The sequence below is a fragment of the Seriola dumerili genome, unplaced genomic scaffold (assembly GCF_002260705.1).
Source record: "Seriola dumerili isolate Sdu_G_001 unplaced genomic scaffold, Sdu_1.0 BDQW01000242.1, whole genome shotgun sequence".
NCBI lineage: Eukaryota > Metazoa > Chordata > Actinopteri > Carangiformes > Carangidae > Seriola > Seriola dumerili.
The window spans coordinates 7,609,967-7,635,324 of NW_019174497.1; the positions used below are offsets into that span (position 1 = coordinate 7,609,967).

Consider the following 25,358-nt stretch of genomic DNA (forward strand, 5'->3'; position numbering starts at 1 on the left):
ATTTGTATAGCACTTTTCATACAATCTAACACAAAGTGCTTTACAGAATAGAAGCAATAAAAAACAACACCCCATCCCCACCCCCCACCCCTTCACTAACTCTCACACACACACACACACACACACACACACACAGATTCACCCCCATTTATACACAGACCAAGGGGTAAAAACACAAAAAATTAAGACAATGAAAACAGAAACTGAGGAAACGCTATCGTGAATCTCATGAATTTGCAGTGAGGAAACACTGAAGACTGGTAAGCAAAGATAAAGAGTGATAAAGATAATATAATAAAATACTAAAACAGAGGAAAGTGTAAATTTTTCAGCTCTTTGCAAAGACAGAAGAATGTGAAAGCAACAGGAAATGGGATGAAATTAAAGCACAGTGTTAAATTGGTATTCTGATTTGAGCCCTGTGTTTTAGCCTGTATTTGTTTACATTTTGGCAAATTGGCACCATTAAATCAATGCCGAATTAAATATCATTTGTTCCTGTTTGCAATGTAACCATGGATGTACAGATAAGTGCGACTGAATTATTTGATACTGAAGAACGTGATGATTCTCAGGCAAGTTCTGAAAAAATCCACTACATCTTTGGATTTAGTGGATTTGGACATTTAGATGTGATGGACATCTGAGGTAATGATACCTGTGGTAAATGTAAGTCACACTGAATGATTTCAATATTTGTTTTGTGTTTGTTTTATGACTCATTTTTGGTTCACACAGTCTCTCCCTCCACACCTCACCCCTCAACTCTCCAGCTTCCCCCTGGTGGACAGTGAATATTTTATTCCCCACCTCCCCCTGTAACGTTCATCCCATTCGAATGGGCTCAAACAATAGTAATACTTTTATATAAAGTTGAAGTACTTCCATCTAGCATCCATTCAATAAAAACCTTCTTACTAGAATTTTTCATTTTGGAGATTATCAATTTTACCTTCATCCACAAAAATGTAAACACACACGCTTTTCATTCTCTACCTCTAATACCACCTCTGTGCTCTGTGGCGGCCATCACTCTCCCCGGCCCGTATCTCCTCAGACCAGGTTCCCATGGCGACAGGACAGTATTTCCAGGTACCAGACAGTGTGTATGATCCTTAATGTGGCTCACCATGTCCAGGGAGCAAACCAGCTGCCTCTGGGAGGAGACAACCCCCAGACTAGACCCTCCTGGATGGTCAAACTCAACTACCCATACTGCTGTGCGGTCCTGAGTTTGGATACATGGGAACAAGATGTTACCTTTACTTGTCAGAATATACAGCAGTCTATAAGTCCTATTTATTAAGGCCTATTTAGTGGTGACATGTTTTCTGTTGTGTTGCCTCTGCAGTTTAACACAGTGGATTTGAACTGAATATGAGGATAGATTCACATCTTCTTTGCATTTTAACACTGTCCAAGGAGGGAGTTTCACACTAAAAAGATTGTAACTTCCACTTGATTTGTCTAATTCAGAGTGGTGAAGCCTCATATAAGCTTCAGATAAATTTTAAGTAACGACAACTGTGGATTTTGTCTCTCGTCACTTATTTTGAAAGCACACTATGGAGGGATATTAATATTTCAGTGGCTAGTATGAACAGGAGGAATATGTACTGTATATAGGCCAAATATACTACATGGGCACATTTCTGTTGTTTTAAAACACTTTTAACTAAATTTTAATTTCATTTTATTAATTTCTTTAGTTTCTGTTATTGTGTCCACTCTATCATGCTTTTTTCATGCTTTTAATTTGAAGTACTTTGTAGCTTTTGTTTTGAAAAGTACTTCATAAATAAAGCTTTACATACTCACTTCAAAGATGTGAACCCATCCTTTAAAAGCAGGACTTTAAACTTTTATTTTGCCTCATCATGTAGCTGCTTTTTTGTGCTATTCCTCTAATTTTAGGAAACAAAAATGAAATTTTATTAGTTTAATTAGTATAATATTATAATTAGTGCAGATTTTTTGTTTTAGTTCAGCTGTGTGTTTTATTGTTGGAATGACAAATAAACTTTAACTTGTGCTTTAACAGACATAAGCAGACATGTTCCAGGTGATGCCTGTTTTGGGGACTTGTTGCCTTCAGTCTGATCTTCATCAAATTTAACATTCGATCAGTTGGATTGAGGTCTGACATTCAACTTTTTGCCCCTGAAAATGCCTACTTGGTTGCTTTGGTTTTATATATGATGAGTGTCCAGTTGCAATGTCCTCATATTGGAGGACTATGTATAAAAAGACCTTGAGGTCTTACACAGTTCAATCAATATAATGTAAACCCTTAAATATCCTTAAAATTGAACCTCATTGTCTCTGTTTCTCCTCAGAATCACTGTGGAGTAACTTAACTAACTACAACTGTCACTGTCCAAATAATGACAGACCCTAACTGGATGTCATCATAAACAGACGTCATGTCTTTTCACCTGAACTTGCTGTATGACAGTGCCCAGGTAATAGAAGCCATCCACCTCCCTCCTGGCCAGCACACGGCATCCAGGGAAAAACTCTGAACCGCCCAGGGTTCGGCCGGACAGCACGCAGGAGGAAACTGGGCGGGGAGGATGATCCAGACTGCACCTGAGGGGCCAGTGAACAGCTGAAGTGTTACACATATTCAGTACTGTATGTCTCCAGGCTGATGATTGTATCCACAGCACGGCGTGTATGTATGATAGGTGAGACCTGATTATCTGGTGAGAGACTATGGACACCAACCTGAGCAGAGGTGAGGACGTGTTGTGCTGCTGTGGAATCATGGCTGAAGTGGACGGACAGCAGCACTTCACCGGAGAGACCAGCGGCACTGATGATTGGCTCTCAGCGACATACAGAGGAATCACCTGACGTAAACACACACATACAGAACCACAGGGTTATATCTGGTGGATTTTATTAGCATTTTTCATGATTTCTACTTTGTTCATTTCACACTGAAGCTGTTTTTGACTGTAGGTGAGACGTACTAACCTTCAGTGTTTTGGGAAACTTCCTAGTTAAATTAAAACATTATATTCTCAAAAACAAGTATTCAGACATATTGTTTCACAATTTTGAACTTGAACAGTCACAATTTTTGCCTTCAGGTCAGCTTTAATATCTCTCATTACCTTTTTGATGTATTTATTCTTTTATTTTATCCATTCATTATTTGCCGTTGTTGATGCGTTGTGAAACCTGATGTTTTTCTGACTGCAGATATATATATATATTTTTTTTTTTGTTATTTTTTGGGGGTTTTTTGTGCCTTTATTGACAGTGCAGTAGAGAGAGAGGGGGAATGACATGCATCAAGGGGCTTGTTCGATGCGGGACTCGAACCAGGGCTGACTGCAGTGAGGACCTTAGCCTCTGCACATGGGACGGATGCTCAACCAACTGAGCTATACGACGCCCTGACTGCAGAGATATTGAACTCTGCTCTTTGTAGTGAAGTCAGAGCGTATCTACTCACTATAGGAAAACTGTCTGAGACTGGCTGAGCAATCTGCAGCTGTGAATGAAAAAAATGAGACAATCCTCTAATAGGTAATGTGGAGATGTATCTAAACACAATGCAGCACCCATTCCTGGCCTATTGTAGTTGACTTTGTTGATCTTTCATAACAGTTCACTTGATGAGAAGATCCCCTATGAGTTTCAAGGGTATGAAGGTGACAGGTAAAAGAGGAGAGAAGTTTTTTTCTTCTTCCTCTAAGTCTCATCCATCATACCTTCCCCAGTTTCCCATCCAAACTGTCTGTAATCACATAACAGCTCCCTCTCGTGGCCTGGGTCAGACACTGCAGGTAATCTCTGGCGTTACTGTCCAGCTGAACGACTGAGTCCTGCAGGTAGAAAACGTTCACAGGCCTCCCAGCTGCCAGGGCGGGCAGGGCTCTCAGCACAGCCTCCGGCTGGTCGGGGAGGTCTGTGACGAGCAGGTGGGCGGCGTGACAGGCCGGGTCAGTGAGGGCCAAACTCAGGGCGGCCAGGAGATCCCTGCCGGGGCTGCAGCTGATGGAGTGAATCCAGGACAGAGCTGTGTACACTGTGTCAGGAGCACAGGGCAGCATGTGGTGGGACCAGCAGCTCACCTGCAAAGAGGAAAGAGAAAGTCAGACTCAAGGTAAACCTGCTACCTGATTAAAGAAACTGTTTTATTCAACTTAAACATTAAACATTAAACAACATATCTCAGTTAAATAAGACATTGCAGACTTTAATTTATTATCATTTAAAACCTGTCTTAAATTAATTTGACAGACCACCCAAAGCAATTGACCCTTTTGATAAAACAGCCATGCTTATCCCATAATAGATACATTTTTAATATGTTGTTCTTTCCGCCAATACTTTTGTGTAATGAGTTGTAATGAACATTGAGTTTTTCCTCGTCTTCTGAGATGTATCCCTCTTGGTGTTGTAATTAGAAAAACAGTCCCACCTCACCTTGTTAGAGAAGGTCATGATGTTGAAGAGCGAGTCCCTGAGTGAAGCTTTGGCCAGCAGTGTCTGGATCAGGAGGCGTTTCACTGACCCCAGAACAGCTCTGGTGCTCTCTGAGCTGTCCAGGACAAAAGTGATGTTGCAGCTTCGTTTGCCCAGAAACAGTGGGATCAGTGCAGCCTCGGAGGCCGCCATCTGCCTGGATGTCATCCTAATAATGTGATACTGAGAAGGAATGACATGATTTACTGTGATTTAAAGTGGCTTCACATAATGTGATAGTTGACAGTACCAGGAAAAATGCAAAAAAAAAAAAAAAAAGCAAGTCACTTCACTACAGAGATTTTCTCTGCCATATTCACACCTTTGCTAAAACAAATTAACATTATAATGCTATAAATACGAAAGCAAGCAGTTTGTGTAAGTAACAATTAACCCAAATTCATTTGGATGTCGATTTAAATGTGACATCTGGGATGGATTTACAGTTTACAGAAATGTATGGTTCTATCTTTTAGGTTGAAACATGTCAACTTCCTTTGATAAAAAACAGTGAAATTATTACAGTGAAAATAACAAAACTAGATATTCTAAAACTTGTGCATGAGAAATATGTTTCTCATTTTAAATGTTTCAAAGGAAAAGATTGTCTCCGTTCTAAAAAAAATAAAACACACAGACCTGTTTTTAAAAAAAAACAGGTCATAAATCCCAGCTGACAACGGGCGAGGGCGGGTCACACCCTGGACAGGTCGCCAGTCTATCACAGGGCTGACATATAGAGACAAACAACCACTTGCTCACACATTCACACCTATGGGCACTTTCGAGTCGCCAATTATAACATGCATGTCTTTGGATTGAGGGAGGAAGTCAGAGTACCCGGAGAGATCCTGGAAGAACATGCAAACTCACCACTGACTCACCGTGCCGCCCACCAAATTGCTGGTTATGTTTTACTAGATTAATCTCATTTTTAAACTCTTAAAATAGAGATGTACTCTGACCTTAAGTAATACAGTGTAGAAATAGTCACTTTTAAATTGTACTTAAACATTTTACTTAAACATCAAAATATACTTAAAGTACCAAAAGTAAAAGTACTCATTGTGCAGGATGACAATAATGTATCTTATTATAATATACATTACTGGATTGTGATGACTGATTTATTCCTTAAATGTTGCAACTGGTAAAGGTGGATTTTAATAACTTTAATTACTGTTGGCTTGTCTAAAAAGTCTTAACTTTTCTGAACTTCGAGGGCCTAAAGCACTCACTATTTATCCAGAAATGTGCACAGGAATGCAGAGCTTTTCCACCTCTGACTGACAATAACAGGAAACACAGTTATTGTGTTTATGCTCTGTCACTGGAAACACCACAAACAACAAAGGTCGTAGCTGAACACACAACTCTTTACTTGAATTGAAAGTTATAACTACTAAAGACATTACCTACATTTATCTGTGTTGTCCACAGTCGGCTGCAGGCGACAGCTTCATCTCACTGTTGATGCTGGTTTCCATGGAGAAATGTTCAGCACTGAGTCAGTCTTCTTCATGGCCACTGGAGGGGCTGTTCACCTGCCAATCAGCTGACCAGGGTGCATTACCAAACACTACTGTCCCATTATGGTTGCTATGTGACAGTCACAGGTCAGCTGGGCCATTAAAGCTGCTTCCAGTCTCTTATTGAACAGGCAGCAGGGAGAAATGACACTGATCCCTGCTGGTGTATTGCTAACCCTCTTCTGTTTTATCTCTTATTATTAACAGTTTCAATTATGTCAGACCACCTTTAGCTGACCCAGTTTTATAAATGGCTCTCAGATAAACTAGCACATGGGCGAGTTATGTAAGATTTTCCAAAGTGCTAAATTTTCTTTGTGGCAAATAGTGCAAAAACACAGAAAAAAACTTTTCACATTATTTGGATTTTATTTGATATTTAGTGCTGCACTTTGCTTCAGTCACGTGATAAAACATATGACAAGAGTCACTATCATTCTGAAAACATTAAAAGGCAGTGACGTCAATGCAAATACATGTCTCAGACTAGAAAATACATTTACAACATTATAAAATACAGTAGATAAACAGTTGGTCTGTATGCAGTAGATTGTGCTGAGCTCATCAGCAACAACCTCCAACTACTTTTGTTCTCCAAGACTGATTCAGATATAAACTGGATACAAGAGTAATTTGTAAGATACAAGAGTTTTAAATCACAATTCTATCAGAATCTTTAAGTCTACGACACTGACTACTGTAGTGACAGCTAATGTAAGACCATACTCTGAGCTACAAGGTCGCTATTCATCGCCAGTGCTACACGAGGAACTTTCTGCGCTAACCATTTCCTTTATGTAAAAATAAGCGAAGTCAGTGTGGATTACCTGACCCATGAACGCAGCAAACAAACAGGCAGAGAGAAAGTGCTACTTTATGAGATGAGATAATCAGAAGTTCCCCAATGAGGCATCTATTTTTAAGAGTAAAACAGTATTTCTATTGCTTTAGGTCACTGTGTGTGTGTTGGTGGTGGGGAGATCAGTAAACCAGGTCTGTGAAGTCTGAGGAGCTGTTGTAGAAAAAGAAGAAAAGAAGAAGCAGTTTGATTATTTTGTAGAACAGCGTCCGTTGTCCACCAAAACAGTCTTAGTGTCGATAAACAGAATTAACTGATGAGACATCTTGTAAACACATCCAAATATTACAGACTATGAGATCAGTTATAAGCTGTGGAGAAATAATTTTTATTTAGGTCCCATATTATATAACAGTAGATTAAGCAACACATTAGCTTCAGACGGGATATTACTTTTACTATTACTACTATTACTTTTTTTTTGAGTGAAGTGAAAAGTGAAATTAATTAAATACAACAGGAGCCTTTCTTCAAATTATAAAGGTCCCATATAGTATAAAGGTAGACGTCCATGTTGTCTTTGATTATAAAGCAGGTCTAGGTTCTGTATTAATACTGTGAAAGTATCAAACCCTCAGTCCACAGAGAAATGCACACAGCCTGTATTCGGAAACTGAGCCTTAAAACCAGCCATCAGGACTTCTGTAACTTTGTGATGTCACAACAAGGGAGGCTCAGAGCCTCCTCTCTCCTCATTGGCACATTGACCTGTTGTTACTAGAGCTCCAGAGAGAAGCCTGAGAGAGGAGATGTAAAACTACACTGAGATGGTTTTTGGTTCTTAAAACCACACATATATCTTCTTATGGATCAAGACTTCAAATAAAACACAGGGAAAGTGTAAAATATGAGACCTTTAAGTAAAAACGGTAACATGCATTCAAAACTTTACTTAAGTAAAAGTACATTAGTATTATCATGAAAATTTACTTCAAGTATAAAAGTAAAAGTACTCACTATGCAGCCAAAATGGGCTCTGTCTTGGTTTCATTATTATACTTTATTATACTGTGTTATACTGTGCAAATTTTACTTCTGCTCCAGCTTGTGATTTCCTACATTTCCCGTGATGCCTTTGAACACCCCCCAAGGAACTGGGATGCATTTGGTGTAAATAAACATTTTGTATTGCAACAGCATGAAATATGCAACTGGAAAATAGTATTTTGTGCAACAATACATAGTTTGTTCTACTTGTTAGCAACTAACAATGTTGTATTTTGATTATAACTATTTCAAATGAAATGTGTTTGTGTGGAGCTGACAGTGTGTGTGAAATGTAATTCACAGTGTACATCTTCATCTTACCTTTCGCTGAATGGCTTCTTAACAAACTGAACTTGCTCCCTCACACTTGTCCCAAACACAAACAGCTGCTTCTCAGCGTCAATTACACACTGCAAGAAAGACAACACATACACACATCACATATTTACATGTAAGTAACAATACAGCCTTTTCTCTGGAAGCATCCACACACCAGAGTTTTACTTATTTTGCTTCACTGGTGGTGAGAATCTAAGACAAGCAAAGTTTTTTAATTATCATTATATCTTCATTATATGTTGCTGGTGATATTTACTTGTTCATGTATTGGATGATTTACTGAGTTTGAGGCAACAGTAGTGAAGGGGAAGTAAATGATTTACCCTGAGGGACTTCAGTGTCTTGTTTCCCAGCGACATCAGTGGCCTGTTACTTTCTGTGAATAGATTAAATTGGTGGGCAATAATATTAATATTAATAGTAACTGTCTCAAGGTGTCATGTTTACACTTGGATGAGTCTTATTCCTCTTCCTTACCCACTACGGCAAATGAACACATTATCCTGAGCTGTCCGATGGTCAGACTGAGCTCCCTGATGTGACCATCAATGCAGAGCTTACGCTGAAATGGAAAACCCTCCGTCTCCATTTTGTTATCATCCACCAGTCCTTTTAAACTTTGAGAGAAACAACATTACATCACTGGATACTGAAACTGGCCTAATGTCAGTCAGATTGGTACATAAGACGAGTGTATGTGTGCTCTGAATCATCTCACCCTAATCTCTCCACAGTCAGCGAGGACATCAGGTTCAGTTTGCAGCCGGTGTCAATCAGCACATTCACTTCCTGTCCTAAACACTGTGATCACACAGGGAAGGTCAAGGTGGAAGTGGATGTATGAAGGACACGACAGACAGAAATAAAAGGAACAAATATTAAAGGGCTTGTACTGAATATAAATACTGGAAATACTTGTTTTACCAAAATAAAAGTACTGTATTCTGATTGGAGATATTTGTAGATATATACAGCAATATGTTACTATAATGGAGTACATTTTTAAAGTAAACAACATATTTTTAAGTACCTTGACCAACTGGTTAACTCTACTCACCTTGCTGGGTACGTAAATGAAATTTTCCTCCTCCTCTTCCTCATCTTTATGTGAATTTAAATGACTACTGAGAAGGACCCCTCCATTGTTTGGCGTTACTCCACACATGTTCATCCTTCCCCGGGACAGCTTAGCCTCCAGCAGGCGCTTCTGTAGAATATGGTGTGGCTGCTACAATAAAAATTAAAACAATACAAACTTGAGTGGAAAATATGGTCAATTTCTCATTAGCTGTTGGACCTAAAAAACTAATTAATAATCTGTAATAATGCTGCCACCTTGACCTTCAGAGACCTTCTTCATTGTCTACAGAACATGTTAACATTAGGCTACTTTTCATTGATTAAATTTCTTTTATTTATGCAGGAATCAGTTCATATTTACATGTCATATACCACATTTTTCCCTACCTTTTTTCATGTTTACCCCAAAAGACAAAAGCTGGGACTGGTAATGAAACAAAACAAAACAAAAAAGAAAAACTTGAACAGCAAAATATGTCATTTAAAGAATTAGATTATAAAAATGAGCATAAATGACCAACAAAACAAAAACCAACCTTAAAGTTGGGGACGTTTTCCAGTTAAGAAACAGTAATCATCATTATCATCACATTTGTCATCTTAACATTCAAACAACATTCTTTTTAGATCTTTTATTTCTCCTTGTAGCTACATTATAGATGCTATCATTATATAGAATAACAGCAGAGATCAATTAAATAAGAGCTAGTTGTGAATTAGGAGAGACACAGTGGCACATCACCCATATATGCAGGAGTTTATAGCCTACTACTGTTCGTGTGGTTTAGCCACATGCCTTGAAATAAGTGTAACTGTGCCACTATAATATGAGGCCCTTCCTGAGGCTCACCCCTTGTTTAGATGTCCCGAGCTTTTTCAGTCCATCCAGAGGCAGCAGATCAGCTGAGTCTTTATGGAGGAACTGGATCGCCTGTTTCAGCCTCCTCTGCTGCCTCAGAGCCGCAGCATCCAGGACCCCCGAGTCCGCCCTGATCTCCTCCCGCATCCCTGTGAACATGACGTTTATGTTTATCCTGCTCTCTACCTGTCTGCATACAACTGTGCAATGAGGAATCCCCCCCCACCCCCCGTCCAGTGGAGAGGAGACACCCCCATAATACGTGTGAGGTGGTCAAGTCAGACAGGTGACAAATAAGACTTCTGGTTAGATTTCAAAATAAAAGTCGTACACAAAAACTCAGGTTTGATATCGTTCTTCTGAATAACGCGGCTATAAATTAAAACTTATTAAAAGGTTCATGTGCAATAAAGCTGGTGAAGTGAATCCATGAAATTAAACCTACCGAACAAACTAACCAACAGATTGGCATAATTCCTCTGGTGCACACAGGGCATCTTGACTAACCTAGCCTACATGCTACAGAGCCTTTTTAGACAATACAAGATCAAGTTGCACAGAAAATGTCATATAATTGCAGATCACACTGTTTTATAATGGAGGAACAAAAAACAAATTAGAAACTGTAGGAACAGAAAAGCAAGAACCAAAGCACTACAAACAGCAGAACAATAACGATTAAATGCAAATGAATTAATGTAATGCTAAAATGTTAAACTGAATAAAAATGTTGTGGAGTTGATTTTAAACTTAATATAGGAGGGTATAATTGTAGAAATGTATAATGCATAAATACGGAATACAGTCTTTAGTCGGGGCCACAAGAAGTCGTTATAATGCTTTTAATACGAATGAGAGCTTTAAGTTTGAAAAGAACTTCCGATATCAACCTGTCTGTGTTTGTGTGTTTGGTTTTGCTTGATGCAGCTTTAACCTGCCTGAAAACGCTGAAACACAAACGTCACTTTACTAAATCGTGACTTCAGTAGAAAAAAACCGAAATGTTTTAAAAGTGAGAAATTGTGGAGGTTCTTGTGTTTTTGAAATGTGGTCAGTTGTATTGGATTACAACGCACAGCTGAATAAAGTGTACATTGAGTGTATGTCCTAGTGACACAAAAATTAAATAATGGTCTTGAAACTAGATTATGTATGCTTTAAGTCCATACAATAAAGCATGCCCTCATTTAGGCTACTTTAATAATGTAAACCTTGTTTTTTATTTCTTATCTATATCTGTATCACATTATCTCTCACTAGCTCTCCATCTATGTTACTAACCCACATTATGCAACAGAAAATTATGTGTGTGTGTGTGTGTGTATACATGTATAATATAGTATGTAACATATGGTCATTTTGTAGGCTATAGTTTGTGTTGCTATTTAGCTGTATTGCCCCACACTAACAGAAGTTTCTACTGTTTTGTCAAGCCCTAATAGAAACACTTGTACATATAATGCAATATAATGTATGTTATGTTTGCATATAGTGAATATGGCAAAAAAAAAGCTGAGCTGAGATAAATAAACATAAACCTATGTGAATTATAAGCCATTAGGTAAAAATAAAATAAAACAAAACAATAATAATCATAATCACCACAATAATAATCATCAAAAAATATTATAAATTAATAAACAATTTATTAAAAAAGTATTAATTAAAATAATAATAATACAATAAAAAAATAGATACATGCATAAAATAAAAACTAAATAAAAATAAAAATCTACTTAAAAAATGTAATATAAAAATAAAAAACAAATAAAAAATATAAAATTAAATTAATTTTAAAAAAATAAATAAAAATGACTAGAATAAAAAATATTAAAATACACATACGTAGATTACATAATAAATTAATTAAAAAATAAAAAATAAAATAAAATTGACCCACCCAAACACGCATATGTAAATGTTATTTCTGTTATTTTAGATATTCCACATGTAATGTTTTGTGTCACTGTCAGCCGGACATTTCTTCTCTTCACTTCATTGCCCACATTCCCTCTGTTTTTCCCACATCACCTTGTTTTCAACATGGAGGCCGAAAAAACTCCCAACACGTCGCTGTTTACGTCGCAGAAAATCAAATCTAACAACATCCTGCGGCAGACATCGGCTCGGAATACACAATTTTGATAAGCTGTCGCCTTGTGTTGAAGTTTAAATATTTATTTTCAACGAGGACGCTTCGCTTTTTCAGTCCAAAGCCTGAAACAATACGAAAACCGACGCGGAATGGCGTCTGGCAGGGGCCCGGGGAGATGAATAACAGCAACACAAGCGCCGGATCTTGAACGACGGACATTGTATTTGACCAATAGATGTGGGATTAGCGAGTCTGTAGCCAATCAGAGCGTCTAATGCGTGAGTAGGTTGGTCCACAGATCAGAGGATTGTACTGGTGTACATGTTCCCGGTGTGCGGGCATCGCGGAGCGTTTCCTGCACTGGTGCATGGTGGTCGAACAGGAGGAATTGTTGGAAATTTTTCGGAGGTTAGTTTATAAATTGGTTTTTACCCAGTGTGCATTATTCCCACAGCCATCTCTGCGAAGGGTGGGGGCGGCAGGCTGCGGCAGGGAGGGAAAGACGCCCGGGAAATACAGTTTTAGCAAAAATAAAGTGACATTCAGCGGGTCAAAATGCTTATGTTATCATTACTTAGCACAGCGGTTGCTCGGTCTTGTTTCCGAACTGCGTCGCTAGTTTCACGGCTTGAAGCTTCGCGGAGACAGCTAGCTACCCCTCCAGCTACCGTACACAGTCAGCTCAGACTTCAAATGCAAACAGATGTACGTTTGGTAACCTGGTAATTTTTGAGAAATAGTGTGATGTTAGCTGCTAAAAAGTCGTGACAGCGCCGGTTGGCGTAGTTATCACCGCTGTTAGCATGGTGGTTAACCTGCTAACTCCGTTATGACAGGGCGTTATAACCATATCTGATCGTACACACATTCTGTCAGTGCCGTAACTGGCCGGCGTCAGCCTTACAACACAACCGACTTACAACACTTGCCATATAATGTTTGATTTCATAGTGTCAAATGTGGCAAGTCATAGTTGTGCTACATCATAGCTAGCTAGCCTCATATGCTACATTCAAATCAACAAGCGCCAAAAACAGAACAACGGCGACAGTAGGCAGTAACACTAGAGGCCAGTCAGGTAAAAACAAGTCAAATTTAGCTTAAACAACCTGATAAAGCCCACAAATGCTGGTCATTATAACGTAAAGAAAAGCAGCTAACTTAATTTGTCAAATGAAGATGTAAACAAGGCTGGATTACAACTGTTAACTTCCCCAGAGCTCCAAGACTGTTTAGTTGTTTTAAATAAACCTAAATTTCTAATTTAACCGAAAATGTGTGTGGGAAAATGTGCCGCGAAAGCACACTTACTGATATAATAAGGGCATTAATGTTGTTTATTTTTTAATTATCTGAACTTGAGGCCCCGGCTTCAAGTGGTTACCTGTTTTAAGATCTTCATTACCTGACCTTTGTGCTTATTCACCCACTTGTCAGTTTATTAGGTACACCTAGCTAAAACTAATGCAGTCTAATAGAACAGTCGTGCAGTAAGCACTCCCTTCATAAAGGTTATAATGTTCAGTTTGTTTTGAACAGGTGTTGAATCAACTGTGTGGACATTTTGCACTACACAAAGAGGTGTGTCTGTTGTTTGGCCTGCCATGATTGATTTGAATGGGTTGGACAAAATAATAGGAACACCTGTCAACATGACAGTGCAATTAAACAACACTTCAGACTACACATTGAACACTGAGACCTTCATGTCAGTAGGATTTATTGCAGGATTAGTGTATTGGACTGCATTGGTTTTAGTTAGGTGTCCCTAATAAACTTCCAACTGAGCGTATGTTGTTGGGCTCCAATAACGATTATTTTCATTATTGATTAATCTGCAGGTTACTGTCTCAATTAATTGTTTGGTCTACACAGTGACAGAAAATAGTGAAAAGTGACTGTTACATTTTCCCAGAGATATCAAGTTTACTCTCATATATAACAAATAAAAATCTCACACCTTAGAAGCTGAAGAAAGAGAAAGTTTGCCATTTTTACTCAAAAAATGTTAGTGATTAAATTTCTGTCAATCAACTAATCACTGCAGCTTTAGTTTTCACAAATAGAATAAGGTTTCAGAAATCTGAAAATGTGTTTTAAACTCTGTTTAGCTTCTCCTGGTTAATGTGGTCCAGATTTGACGGCTGTACATATCGTGGTTTTTGGACCTGGTCTGATGTTGTCAAGTTTGAGAGACAGGCAAAGAGAAAATTACCCTTTTTTAAATGGTCTTTACACTCTGCCTGTTGAACTGTAAATTAATAAATGATTAGTAAAATAATATATATTTACTCCTGTGTATTTGTTAACCTTAATCCATAGTAATTGTATATATAATGGTAGTGGTTTTTAAGTCAGGCCTGCTCATGTTTTATGTATTTATATATTTAATTAAAAATGTATTTAGAAGATCATCACACATGACAAGGGTGACATGACCGCTACAAATTTCTATGAATCAAAAACTAAGGCGTATATTATTATAGTACAAAAAGTCTAAATATACGAAGGCCATAGATTAAGATGACACTGGATGTCCTTAAGAGAAAATAGGCAAAAAAGTAATTTTAAAAAATGGTCTTACTTTATTTTCTGAACCTGAGGCCCTGATGTGAAGATGGTATAATGTGTTTGATCAAATTACTACACAACATATCTAGGTACACATACAGTATTTCAACATAGACAAATTGTACATATTGCACACGTGGGAGGAACAGGGGTTAATGGGAACCCACCATCTTATTTTCGAGCCCTACTTGTCATGGAAGTAATTTGTATGTTTCCTGTACATACAATATGTAACAAGTGTGATACTATAGTCAGTGGGCCACTAGCTCTCACATATTGTACAGCATCTCTATCCTCAATGTGTTTCTGTGTGTGTTTACTGGCATGTGGACACCACTTTATGTCTCAAATGTGTCTCCTTCTTGTGTCACTTCAGCAGCTAAAGCATGCTCTTGGCCCAGATAAACCGGGACTCGCAGGGAATGGCAGAGTTTCATGATGCAGACGGGCAGCCGGTCACTCTCTGTCTGACAGAGGCTGTGACAGTGGCAGGTGAGCTCCCACACTTATACCATCATGTAGTTTCAACATTAGACTACAACACTGCCTGGGGTGGACAGCAGGCCATATTATTTTGTAATCTTATTTCATAATTTCTTTAATAGGTTTCTTAAATAATTTAAACATATGTCATAATGTTGTAGCTGTACCAATTCTGAATAAATAGGACAGACTTTATTAATCCTATAAAGGTACATTTAAGTGTCACACTACAAATCGAGATACTTACTACAGATAAGTTATAAAACTTGAATACTATATACATTACGATCATCTGCTAAAAACAAGTCATGTAGGAATACGGTAATTGATGTAAAAATTAATCTTGTTTGGGGATGCAATAGAATAGAAAAAAACATTCACTCCAATCTTATTAAAACACCTTAAAATGTGCTTTACTTTCCCATTTTAAAGAGTAAAATCCAAAGAGTGAGTGAGTCCTCCATTCAGAGGAAGTTGGATTTACCAGTATCAGATCTTTGTCCTCTCTTGACCCCTCTGGAAAATACCATGCCATAACAATGATCTCTTACTTCTTAAGCTGACAGTTAAAGTATTGTCTTTGTCAAATAATTCACCAGATGGTGATCAGATGGAAAGCATGGACACAGTGAGTCTGCAGGCTGTTACTCTTGCGGATGGATCCACTGCGTACATCCAGCACGACTCCAAAGCTTCCTTTTCAGACGGACAGATCATGGACGGGCAGGTGATCCAGCTGGAGGATGGCTCTGCTGCCTACGTTCAGCATGTGTCGATGCCTAAAGCAGGTAAACGCAAGTCTCTGCAGTATCTCCAGACAGAGAGAGTAGTGTTGTCGTTGTACTTTGTTGTGTACTGACACACCACCCACAAGCCTTGCAAGGGTTTGTGGCCTGATGGAAGACAATAATTTATTTGTATTTCATCTGGATGACAAGGCCATTTTATAGGAAAACAGGCATATACACAAATGTCCAGAAATTCAGCCACAGCAGGGATTAACCAGTTTCTGTTTGCAAGGTGGTTGTGCCTAACTTACTTTTTTTTCCATTATAGGAGGGGACAGTTTACAGCTTGAAGATGGACAGGCAGTTCAGCTAGAAGATGGAACAACAGCCTACATTCACACACCCAAAGGTACAACCTGTTTAACATCTAACAATAACTTGATTTTTTCCCTCAGATAATTTTAGGTTCCTCTCATCTGTTTCTTCAAGTGTGTTATAACATTTCTGTGTCTGTTTCTGTATCTGTGTCAGTAATCTAATTTAATTCCATCCTTATTTTCCATAACACCCCTTTACAACTTCTAGAGACGTAGTGTACAAGTAATTTGTTGCTTATTATCAAAAGCTAGCTACAGGGCTAGTTTGTGAACATTAGAGTGTGTTTCTCAACATGTCTCACACAACATGTGTCTTGTGGCTGCATTCAGGTCAGATCTGTTTCTTTGAATGTTAAAATTGGTCTTTTTTGTACTTTGATGGTGAATTCCTGCTCTTATAAGCCGAATTGGTGCATATTGGCTGCTCTACAAAGACTTATATGAGGGAGTGACATCAAAATATAATAAACTGTTGGGTTTTAGATCAGTGACACAAGTGTCCAGCGTTTTATTATCTACGTTTTATTCATGGGTACGACTAAAAATTGTCAAGCAAATTTAAAGAAAGGATAGAAATTTACAGCGCATTAACAATAGCTAACTTTTAACAGTGATAACTCGAGTCTTTTTTTTTTTCTTTTTTTTTCCAATTAAGTCCCGTCTTACTGCTTAGTGACTTTGTACAAAGAAGCAGTTACTTTTTCTGCAGACATGTACTGTATGAAACCATCCATCCAAAAAAACAACCATCTCAGGTTTTGTACCAGACCCAAAGCCAGTTTCATCGTTTGATTTCTCTCTCTACATCATTCTCCTCGTCTCTGTGCAGATGCATATGACCAGAGCGGCCTGCAGGAGGTGCAGCTGGAGGACGGCAGCACAGCCTACATCCAGCACACAGTGCACATGCCTCAGTCCAACACCATCCTGGCCATCCAGGCTGACGGCACCATCGCAGACCTGCAGGCCGAGGCCACGGCCATTGACCCGGAGACCATCAGTGTGTTGGAACAGTACACCAAGGTAAACATACTACATAATTGTACTGGTGTGGCACCAGTTTGGCAAAATTGTCATGTGACACAAAATCAAAAACTCAACAGATTTTTGTCTTGATTCATTTGTGGTCAGTTCAGAATAGTTTGCACCATGTTTTGGAATAATCTATTGTTGCTTTACTGCACTACAAATAATACTGGAACCTTATTATTGATGATATATTTTTGCTATGTCAGTGACATTATATTTCATACTTTGTTTTTTGTATATGCTTATACTATTTTATTTCTTCTATATTTTATTTATTTCATTTGCCATGGAAAAAATCTGCACTGACATTGTTTTAGATAAATTAAATTTTGTCATGTAATGTTGTGGTGATATATTAACAGATTTTGTATCCCACAGTATGTTTATTTTTATTCTTTGTCCTTTTTTATGCAGTCTGTATAAATAATATGTTGTTAAGAATTTGATAATATAAACTGTGTTGATAGCTGTTGTTTGGATTAGATTGTGATGCATTCCTCATGGTTTATCTTGTAAAGCATTTTTGGAGATACAGATAACATACCTGTGTCTTAATCCTTACATCTCCCTTGGTTGTGAATGTTCAGGTGGAGAACATAGAAAACCCCTTAGGGTCGTTCAGCAGAGTGGAAGCAGACAATGGCGTTCACATGAGGGTAAAGTCTCTTTTTTTCTTTTTTTTTCTTGACTTTTTATTTTTGTTCAGATTTACACATTGACATGTAATTCATTCTTCATTCAGATTGTGTTACAGGATCAAGACAATAGGCCAGGCAGGGTCTCAAATGTAGGAGAAAAGTCTTTCCGCTGTGAATATGAGGGCTGTGGAAAGCTCTACACCACTGCCCACCATCTCAAGGTAAGTGTGGGTGTTGTGGTTGTGTGTGTACGAATATTTTTGCTGTGTTGCTTTGCTAGTTCCTACTTAAGTATGTGACTGTAAAGACAATATTTCCCTTACAGCATATACAGCGTCACTGCTACAGTTTATTTGTGTTTCTTACAGGTACATGAGCGCTCCCACACTGGAGACAAACCATACGTCTGCGACTATCCTGGCTGTGGCAAGAAGTTTGCAACAGGTGACTGCAGAGAGCATATTTTTTCGCACTGGATGGTTTATTTAATGTTGAAGCAATTTAATGTATTTTTTAAACAGAATTTACACATTGGTAAAAGTTATATTTGTTTCTGTTTTCCAGACTGCATAGTTAAGAATAGAAAGATAGTGCAGAGATAAGCTTGTATATGGAAGGTATTGTGCATTTTGTGACTAAAGCACTTTCTCCACTGCTTCTATAAACCATGAAGTTTATTTTCAGGTGTGGAGGCATTTCAGATGTAACCTCTGGGACAGGGCAGAGCCCCCTGGAGTACGAAGGGTGGTCCACACCAAACTAGCATGCTAGCTTCTGATTAGAATGTTCACTAATTTACTAGCTAGTCATGTGATTCCATTGAACACACAGCAGATGTTGTCAGTGCTTTTAACAAGCTATAGCTACCATAACACCTGGAAATGGTGGGCTCTGCAGTCCCCCTGCAAAATTGGTGCTCTAAGCAAAATTCTGTTACATGGCGATAACAGCAAATACCCATCTATATGCAATTACAGCAAAGATATACATGATTATAATGGAGAAATCGGGAAAAAACTGGGGAAATGCAATGCTGAGGTCAATGACCTCTCAAGGTCACTAGAAGTCAGATACAAATTGCCTCCACATCTGAAATTAAACCTTGGGATACGTAGATTATATGCTGAAACTTTCATGCTTTCGTCATAAAATGCACAATTGTTCTGCCTATCTGCCCCACTAAGAGCATATGGGAACAATAGGGCAGATTAGTATGGAGCTGTTATATTGATTGCTGTGATGTTCTGATTGAACACCTTGATGAAAATGCTATTACTGTATAGTGACATTCTTGACTAATGAACATGTCAAAATCAAAGTCACTTGGCACGCAGGTGCTGTTATTACACAACAAATGACTGAACTTAAGTAAAGGTGTGTTAACCAGGAAGACGGGAATATTAGTGACTCAGTTTCTGTTTTTTATGGATATTTAAGGGTACGGCCTGAAGAGTCACTCACGGACACACACGGGGGAGAAGCCATATAGATGTCAGGAGCTAAACTGCTGCAAGTCCTTTAAAACCTCTGGAGACCTTCAGAAGCACACAAGGACTCATACAGGTACTCTGCCACACCCAGACACTCACTGACCAGTCATAATGTTGTTGTAATACACAGGAAGACTGAAGGTGTGTAAGAGTCTCACATAGGTGTCATACGTCTGGCTCAGGGTTCAAGTGCATTTTCCTACTGCTGAGAGCTGAAAAGATAATTAGAACTACTTCTTAGCCTCAGGGCTGTTTTTTTAATACAGAAGTGACTGAGTGTTCGCAGCTGAAATTCTGTTATTTTCAGGCCAGAGTCATACACCACATGATTTTTGAAACAACACAGATTGTGGTACAGTGCCAGGATTGGCTGAGCAAAGGTTTTGTTGAATAGATGTGTGGAGCTGAATTCTCTTTGAGAGCTGCCAAAATGCTGGAGGAGTTTTCAGGCACATGGTCATCATGAGAAGCACGACACCCAGATGTTGCTTTTTATTTTTGAAATACACCATTTTTCCTTGTTTGTCATTTATAGAGTGATATGGTCTCAAAGAGAGACACACAGTGTTTCACAGAACGTACCAGCATGTGTAATGTCAGCCACTGTAGATTATTATTTCTCTCTATAAATTAAAAATCTCTAACAATCAAGTCAAAATGTATTTCACTATTTTTTAACATAAAGCTGGTCACAGCATTATTGAATCGAGAATTGATTTTAAATCTAAATTTCCCTCTAAATACCACAAAATATCAACAGACCCACAAAATATATTTTGGAAAAATATGGAGATTTTAAACTGGAATATTAACATCCTATTTCTTCTGTTGCAGGAGAGAAGCCTTTTAAATGCCCAGTCGAAGGCTGCGGCAGGTCGTTCACCACCTCCAATATCCGTAAAGTTCACATCCGAACACACACTGGTGAGCGGCCATACTACTGCTCTGAGCCCACCTGTGGACGGTCCTTTGCTAGTGCCACCAACTACAAGAACCATATGAGGATTCACACCGGTGAGTTCTTTTACACCTCAGTCTGTTATTTTGTCTGTTGTCACAATGAGTCAGGGGGCAGCTCTCCAGCTCAGCATCTGTACTGAGCCTTTAGTGAAACATACAACTTCTTACAGTAATAATAAACATGCAAAACTCATTATCTGATTACTTGTCCTGCTTCTTCAGGAGAGAAACCTTATGTGTGCACAGTGCCTGGGTGTGAAAAGCGCTTCACAGAATACTCCAGCCTTTACAAACACCACGTTGTTCATACACCCTGCAAACCTTACAACTGCAACCATTGTGGGAAAACCTACAAACAGATCTCCACACTCGCCATGCACAAACGCACAGCCCACAACGACACAGAGCCCATCGAGGAGGAGCAGGAGGCGTACTTTGAACCACCAACAGGTCAGTGTGAATATAATGATATAGAGAATTCCTCAATATGCAGTTTTTTATAAATAACTGTGAGATGTTTTGGATTAAGTTGAACTTGAATATGAAATTGCAACAATTAGTCAATTAATTGATTAGCTGATTGATAGATATTTCATTGGCAACAATTTTAATAATTAATTAATTAATCATTTCAGTAATTTTTCAAGCAAAAATGCCAAATATTCTGTGGTTGCAGCTTCTTCAGTGTGAGAGTTTGATGCTTTTCTGTCACATACGACAGTAAACTGATTATATTTGTGTGTGTGTGTGTGTGTTTGGCATGAAAACACAGGAAATATACACAGATTGAAAATAAATGAAAAATCAAATTACACATGAATGACATGGATAATAACATTATTTCAAACGCTGACACAAAATCTTTCAATCTTAATTTAGATGCCATTGACGACCCGAATGTGAACTACACAACAGCGGTGGTTGAGGCAGATGACTCCGGCTCAGAGCAGGTTCCAGTGGAGAGCTCAGACATGGTTGGTCAGCAGCATGTTGCCTTGGTAACGCAGGAGGATGGAACACAACAGCAGGTAATGGTTTGCAGTGACATCACAAATAATAAATACATTTCATACTGTTCAAAGAATTGAAGGCCTCTCTCAGTATAGTGTACGCCAAGTTCACACTCACGCACTTGGCAAGTTCAATTTAGGAGTCCAAACTCCCAATGGGGTGACATGCAGTCCGAGGATACACCCATTAACTGCCATATATCTGTAATATACATATTAAAAAATAAAATACAATTTGATAGAGACCACACAACCTCTGTTCATTTTCATTCATATATATATATATATATATACTGTATATATATTATTTATTTTATTTATTTATTTAATTGAAATGTGGTGATGGCATGTACTTTCCAATAAAAAGGGAATCTAACTTAACCTTCAACAACAAATATTACATTTCAACACTACAGACATCAAAGCCAGCAGTAAATTACCAAAGTGCTGGCTGAGATAATATTGTTCTCCCCAGGATGACAATAGATGTTTCATCACAAGCCCCAGCGGCCCTACTCTAGGCTGCATCTGTAATTGTTCTATAATGGTCCCATGTTTCCTAATAGTGGTGTCTTGTGCCTCATGTCTATTATGAATTTTTGGGTTAAAACAAAAAAAGGAATAAGGCACTAATAATACTAAATATAACTGAAGACAAAATCTCAAAACAAAAATGTGACCATGTTGTTCCAAAAAGGTGCCTATATCTGTATTATATTGTGTCTAACAACAGGTCAGTATCTCTGAAGCAGACTTACAAGCCATGGGTGGCACAATCACCATGGTAACCCAAGAAGGCACAACCATAACCATCCCAGCCCACGAACTGACAACGCAAGGTGCTCACTCGGTTACCATGGTAACAACAGACGGCTCAGATGAACAGGTAAACAACTGCTTGACTTCTGTGGAGACTGTACAAAATGTAGGAATTATGTCTGTTTTTCTCAGTTTAGAGGGTTTTTGATGACATTTAACTATTGACTTAAACCAATGTACCTCATAAGACCAGACAAACAGCCACACCGCAACAGTGTTTTTCAGGTGCCTGTCAATTTCTAGGCTTATTGTTGGACATATAATTGTCTATGCTACACTCTGTTAGACCTCCATTTTGGCAAAAATTGTAGTCACAAATTGATTTGTAACCCAAACACCAAAGCAGTTGGTTGATTTGAGTATAATGTCTCTGTCCCCCTTAGGTGGCCATCATGACACCTGACATGACCTCGTTCCAAACTGTGGAGGAGGCAGGCTACAGCCAAGGACAGGATGACATTCATCCTGTCACGTTACTGGCCACCTCCAACGGCACTCACATTGCTGTGCAGGTTGGTAGAACGACACCATAGGAGTGAATAGACTGGTGGGGTGAGTTCCACTTTGTTTAGTTCAATTAATGACGAAGAAGACTGGGTACTGGGAGTATTGATTCTACAGAGTATGCTGCATTTGTGTCTTTTGTTTTTGATGAAAACTGAACTCAGTGGTCTGTTGTTTATATGATACTGACAGGAGTTTAATGTGATACTGACAGGAGTTTCAGTCAGGACTAAAGGGTACTTGAGTTAGTCCCCCATGTAATCACTCCACAGATCACACCCTGTTGCTATTTGCTTTAACGCTTAACTAAAATCATGGGTAGGTGGGGTTAAGCTCAGGGGGTGTAGGTGTGTCTCGGCCTTCCTGCTGGTGCATTTGATTAGGGATCAAACTAAACTGAAACTTCACAACCACAGGATGTATGAATTTATATGTAATCCACTCTTTCTGAGAAAGGAGGAACCAATGTTCTATTTATAGTGATTTACAGTTGTGGTTTTATTTAATTTTGCTTTGACACCTGAACAAAAGGTTCTCACCAAAAGCAGAAGGAAATTAGTGGAATTTTCCGTACATTAGAGTCAACGTTTTCCATTGGTGGGGTGACCAGGTGATTATGTCATGACAAACACTCATTGTCCCTACATCAAACAGATTTACAACATGAAAGACAATGTTTTATCTATTCAAAAAATTTGCTTTAACTGCATGTTATATTGTTATGTTGAATTTTCACAATATATTAACTATTTAGGCCTAAAATCCCTGAGGCACTATGATCACATCAAAGGTTGCAGGTCTGATGACTGACCTTAATATATCCTGAAAAGCATTGTTTTCATTTACCCCCTTTCTGCCCCCTCTGTCATGGTAATTACAAAGCAAACACTCTTTTTCTACCCTTTATCACCGTGTGACAGTCATCAATGAAATTCAGTAGTCTTTAACACATTCAGTCACGGTCAGAGGAGGTATTGTCCTTCAAAGGGGTGGCAGAGTAAATGGATTAAATCAGTAGTACAGATAAATTACCAGTGATTAGCAGTATGTCATTCAATGTTTGTATCATGCACACTGTTTTCTTTTTCTCTGTAGCTCAGTGATCAGCCTTCGCTGGAGGAAGCCATAAGAATAGCATCAAGAATACAACAAGGAGAGTCGCCGGGCCTGGATGATTGATGGATTCATTATGGACTATGATTTAGGATCAAAACCATCTCAATTGGACTACATCAACGAGAGAAATCGAGTCTTCCTCCATGGTTTTTTTCCACAAAAGAACTTAGAACTTTTATGTGTACATAGAATTTTGATAACTGGAGTTACGCTATGCTATTTTGTCCCTCAGCCAAAAAGATGGGAGAAGGGAAAAATGCTTTCTAATGTTTATGGTGCACAGTGCACAGTGCAGTGTACAGCTAATGCTATTTCTAATAAAAAAGATTGTGTGATTAATTGACTATGCTTGATTTTGAACACCTGATTCCGATTAAACTGTTCAACATCCCCTTTGCTCAGCTGTTAAGGTAAAAATTAAAACACATACAAAAATGTGAAATATATATTAGAGATTCAGTTAAGGGTTATGTAACATTTTAAAACAGGTATACTAGTATTACTAGTATGTGAGCAAAATTTGTAGTAGTTTAGACAAAAAGGAATAATTATACAAACAACAACTAATGACAATATCAACAAAATACAGAAATTGTCAAGATCTGTGGAGTAGATGAGCATTGTGAAAACAGAACCTTACAGATGTAGATGACTTACACAGGAGAGATATTCAATTTCTCAATTTTCCACCATGAATTGGAACGTGTGTTTTTAAAGTTCCCCTTAGACTTAAATAATGGTTAAGACTAATAAATAAATTTACTTAACTGTACTTCAGTATAGTTTGGTTGTACCTTCCACTTTAAATTGGTTGTTTCCATATTATGCTTCTAGTTGCTTTTCTGAGGCAAAACTTGTACTTTTTACTCCACTATATTTGACAGCTCTAGGTAATGACAGTAATTTCTTTTTTTTTAGTAATTTTTTATTGCTTTTATTTCATGGTTTAAAAATACACATGTAGGTGCAGCAAGACATAGTATATCTAGACACATATCCGCATATATATGTCTTGTGCCCTTGTAACAGCGATTCCATTATTTACTGAACTTCTTCTGCCCTGTTTATTTGGTTGCATTGCTACTTTTACTTAAAGTTAGATCAGAATTCTTCATCCATCTGAAAATGATTAGATTTGAAATAGTTAAGATGATTTGACATTAATGTGATTGTAAGATGCTGTAGATGAACATGGGGGGGGGGGGCGGGGGTGCGGGGGGTGGTGGGGGGGGGGGGGGGGTAAGTAAGAGATGTAATTAATTATTTAGTTATTGGTTTGAATCATAGCCGGATGAACTTCTGAGGGGCCCTGGAGCAAAAATTTGTTGTTGGGCCCCCAGTGTACATGGCTGTCTGGTTATTTCCCCAGACACCCACAAACCTGCCAGTAGTCTAGAAATAACTTG

At 38.3% G+C, this 25,358-nt stretch overlaps 2 protein-coding genes across 6 annotated transcripts; one reads left to right on the top strand and one right to left on the bottom strand.

The window, feature by feature from the left end:
• Positions 1-6,300: 6,300 nt before the first annotated feature.
• On the bottom strand, positions 6,301-12,110 carry nrip3 (nuclear receptor interacting protein 3). Of its 2 annotated transcripts, XM_022756352.1 has the most exons (8): positions 12,033-12,110; positions 10,124-10,281; positions 9,251-9,421; positions 8,912-8,994; positions 8,671-8,810; positions 8,517-8,569; positions 8,176-8,264; positions 6,301-7,020 (listed from the first exon to the last, which is right to left on the bottom strand). In XM_022756352.1, exons 2-8 carry the CDS (start codon positions 10,277-10,279, stop codon positions 6,990-6,992), a joined length of 723 nt encoding a protein of 240 aa, XP_022612073.1. In that variant the 5' UTR covers positions 10,280-10,281; positions 12,033-12,110; the 3' UTR covers positions 6,301-6,989. The 2 variants fall into 2 exon arrangements, with proteins under 2 accessions (XP_022612073.1, XP_022612072.1); XM_022756351.1 differs by lacking the exon at positions 12,033-12,110 and having other exon boundaries at positions 10,124-10,345.
• A 55-nt stretch (positions 12,111-12,165) lies between these two features.
• Positions 12,166-24,291, top strand: znf143 (zinc finger protein 143). Of its 4 annotated transcripts, none has more exons than XM_022756389.1 (15): positions 12,166-12,635; positions 15,175-15,290; positions 15,881-16,069; positions 16,338-16,418; positions 17,216-17,409; positions 18,003-18,071; positions 18,158-18,274; positions 18,422-18,497; positions 19,491-19,616; positions 20,378-20,557; positions 20,726-20,953; positions 21,383-21,531; positions 22,247-22,399; positions 22,716-22,844; positions 23,932-24,291. In XM_022756389.1, the coding sequence occupies exons 2-15, from the start codon at positions 15,185-15,187 to the stop codon at positions 24,013-24,015; spliced, it is 1,881 nt and encodes a 626-aa protein (XP_022612110.1). In that variant the 5' UTR covers positions 12,166-12,635; positions 15,175-15,184; the 3' UTR covers positions 24,016-24,291. The 4 variants fall into 4 exon arrangements, with proteins under 4 accessions (XP_022612110.1, XP_022612111.1, XP_022612113.1 ...); XM_022756390.1 differs by having other exon boundaries at positions 15,178-15,290; XM_022756392.1 differs by having other exon boundaries at positions 22,716-22,884; positions 23,932-24,020.
• The last annotated feature ends 1,067 nt before the right edge of the window (positions 24,292-25,358 follow it).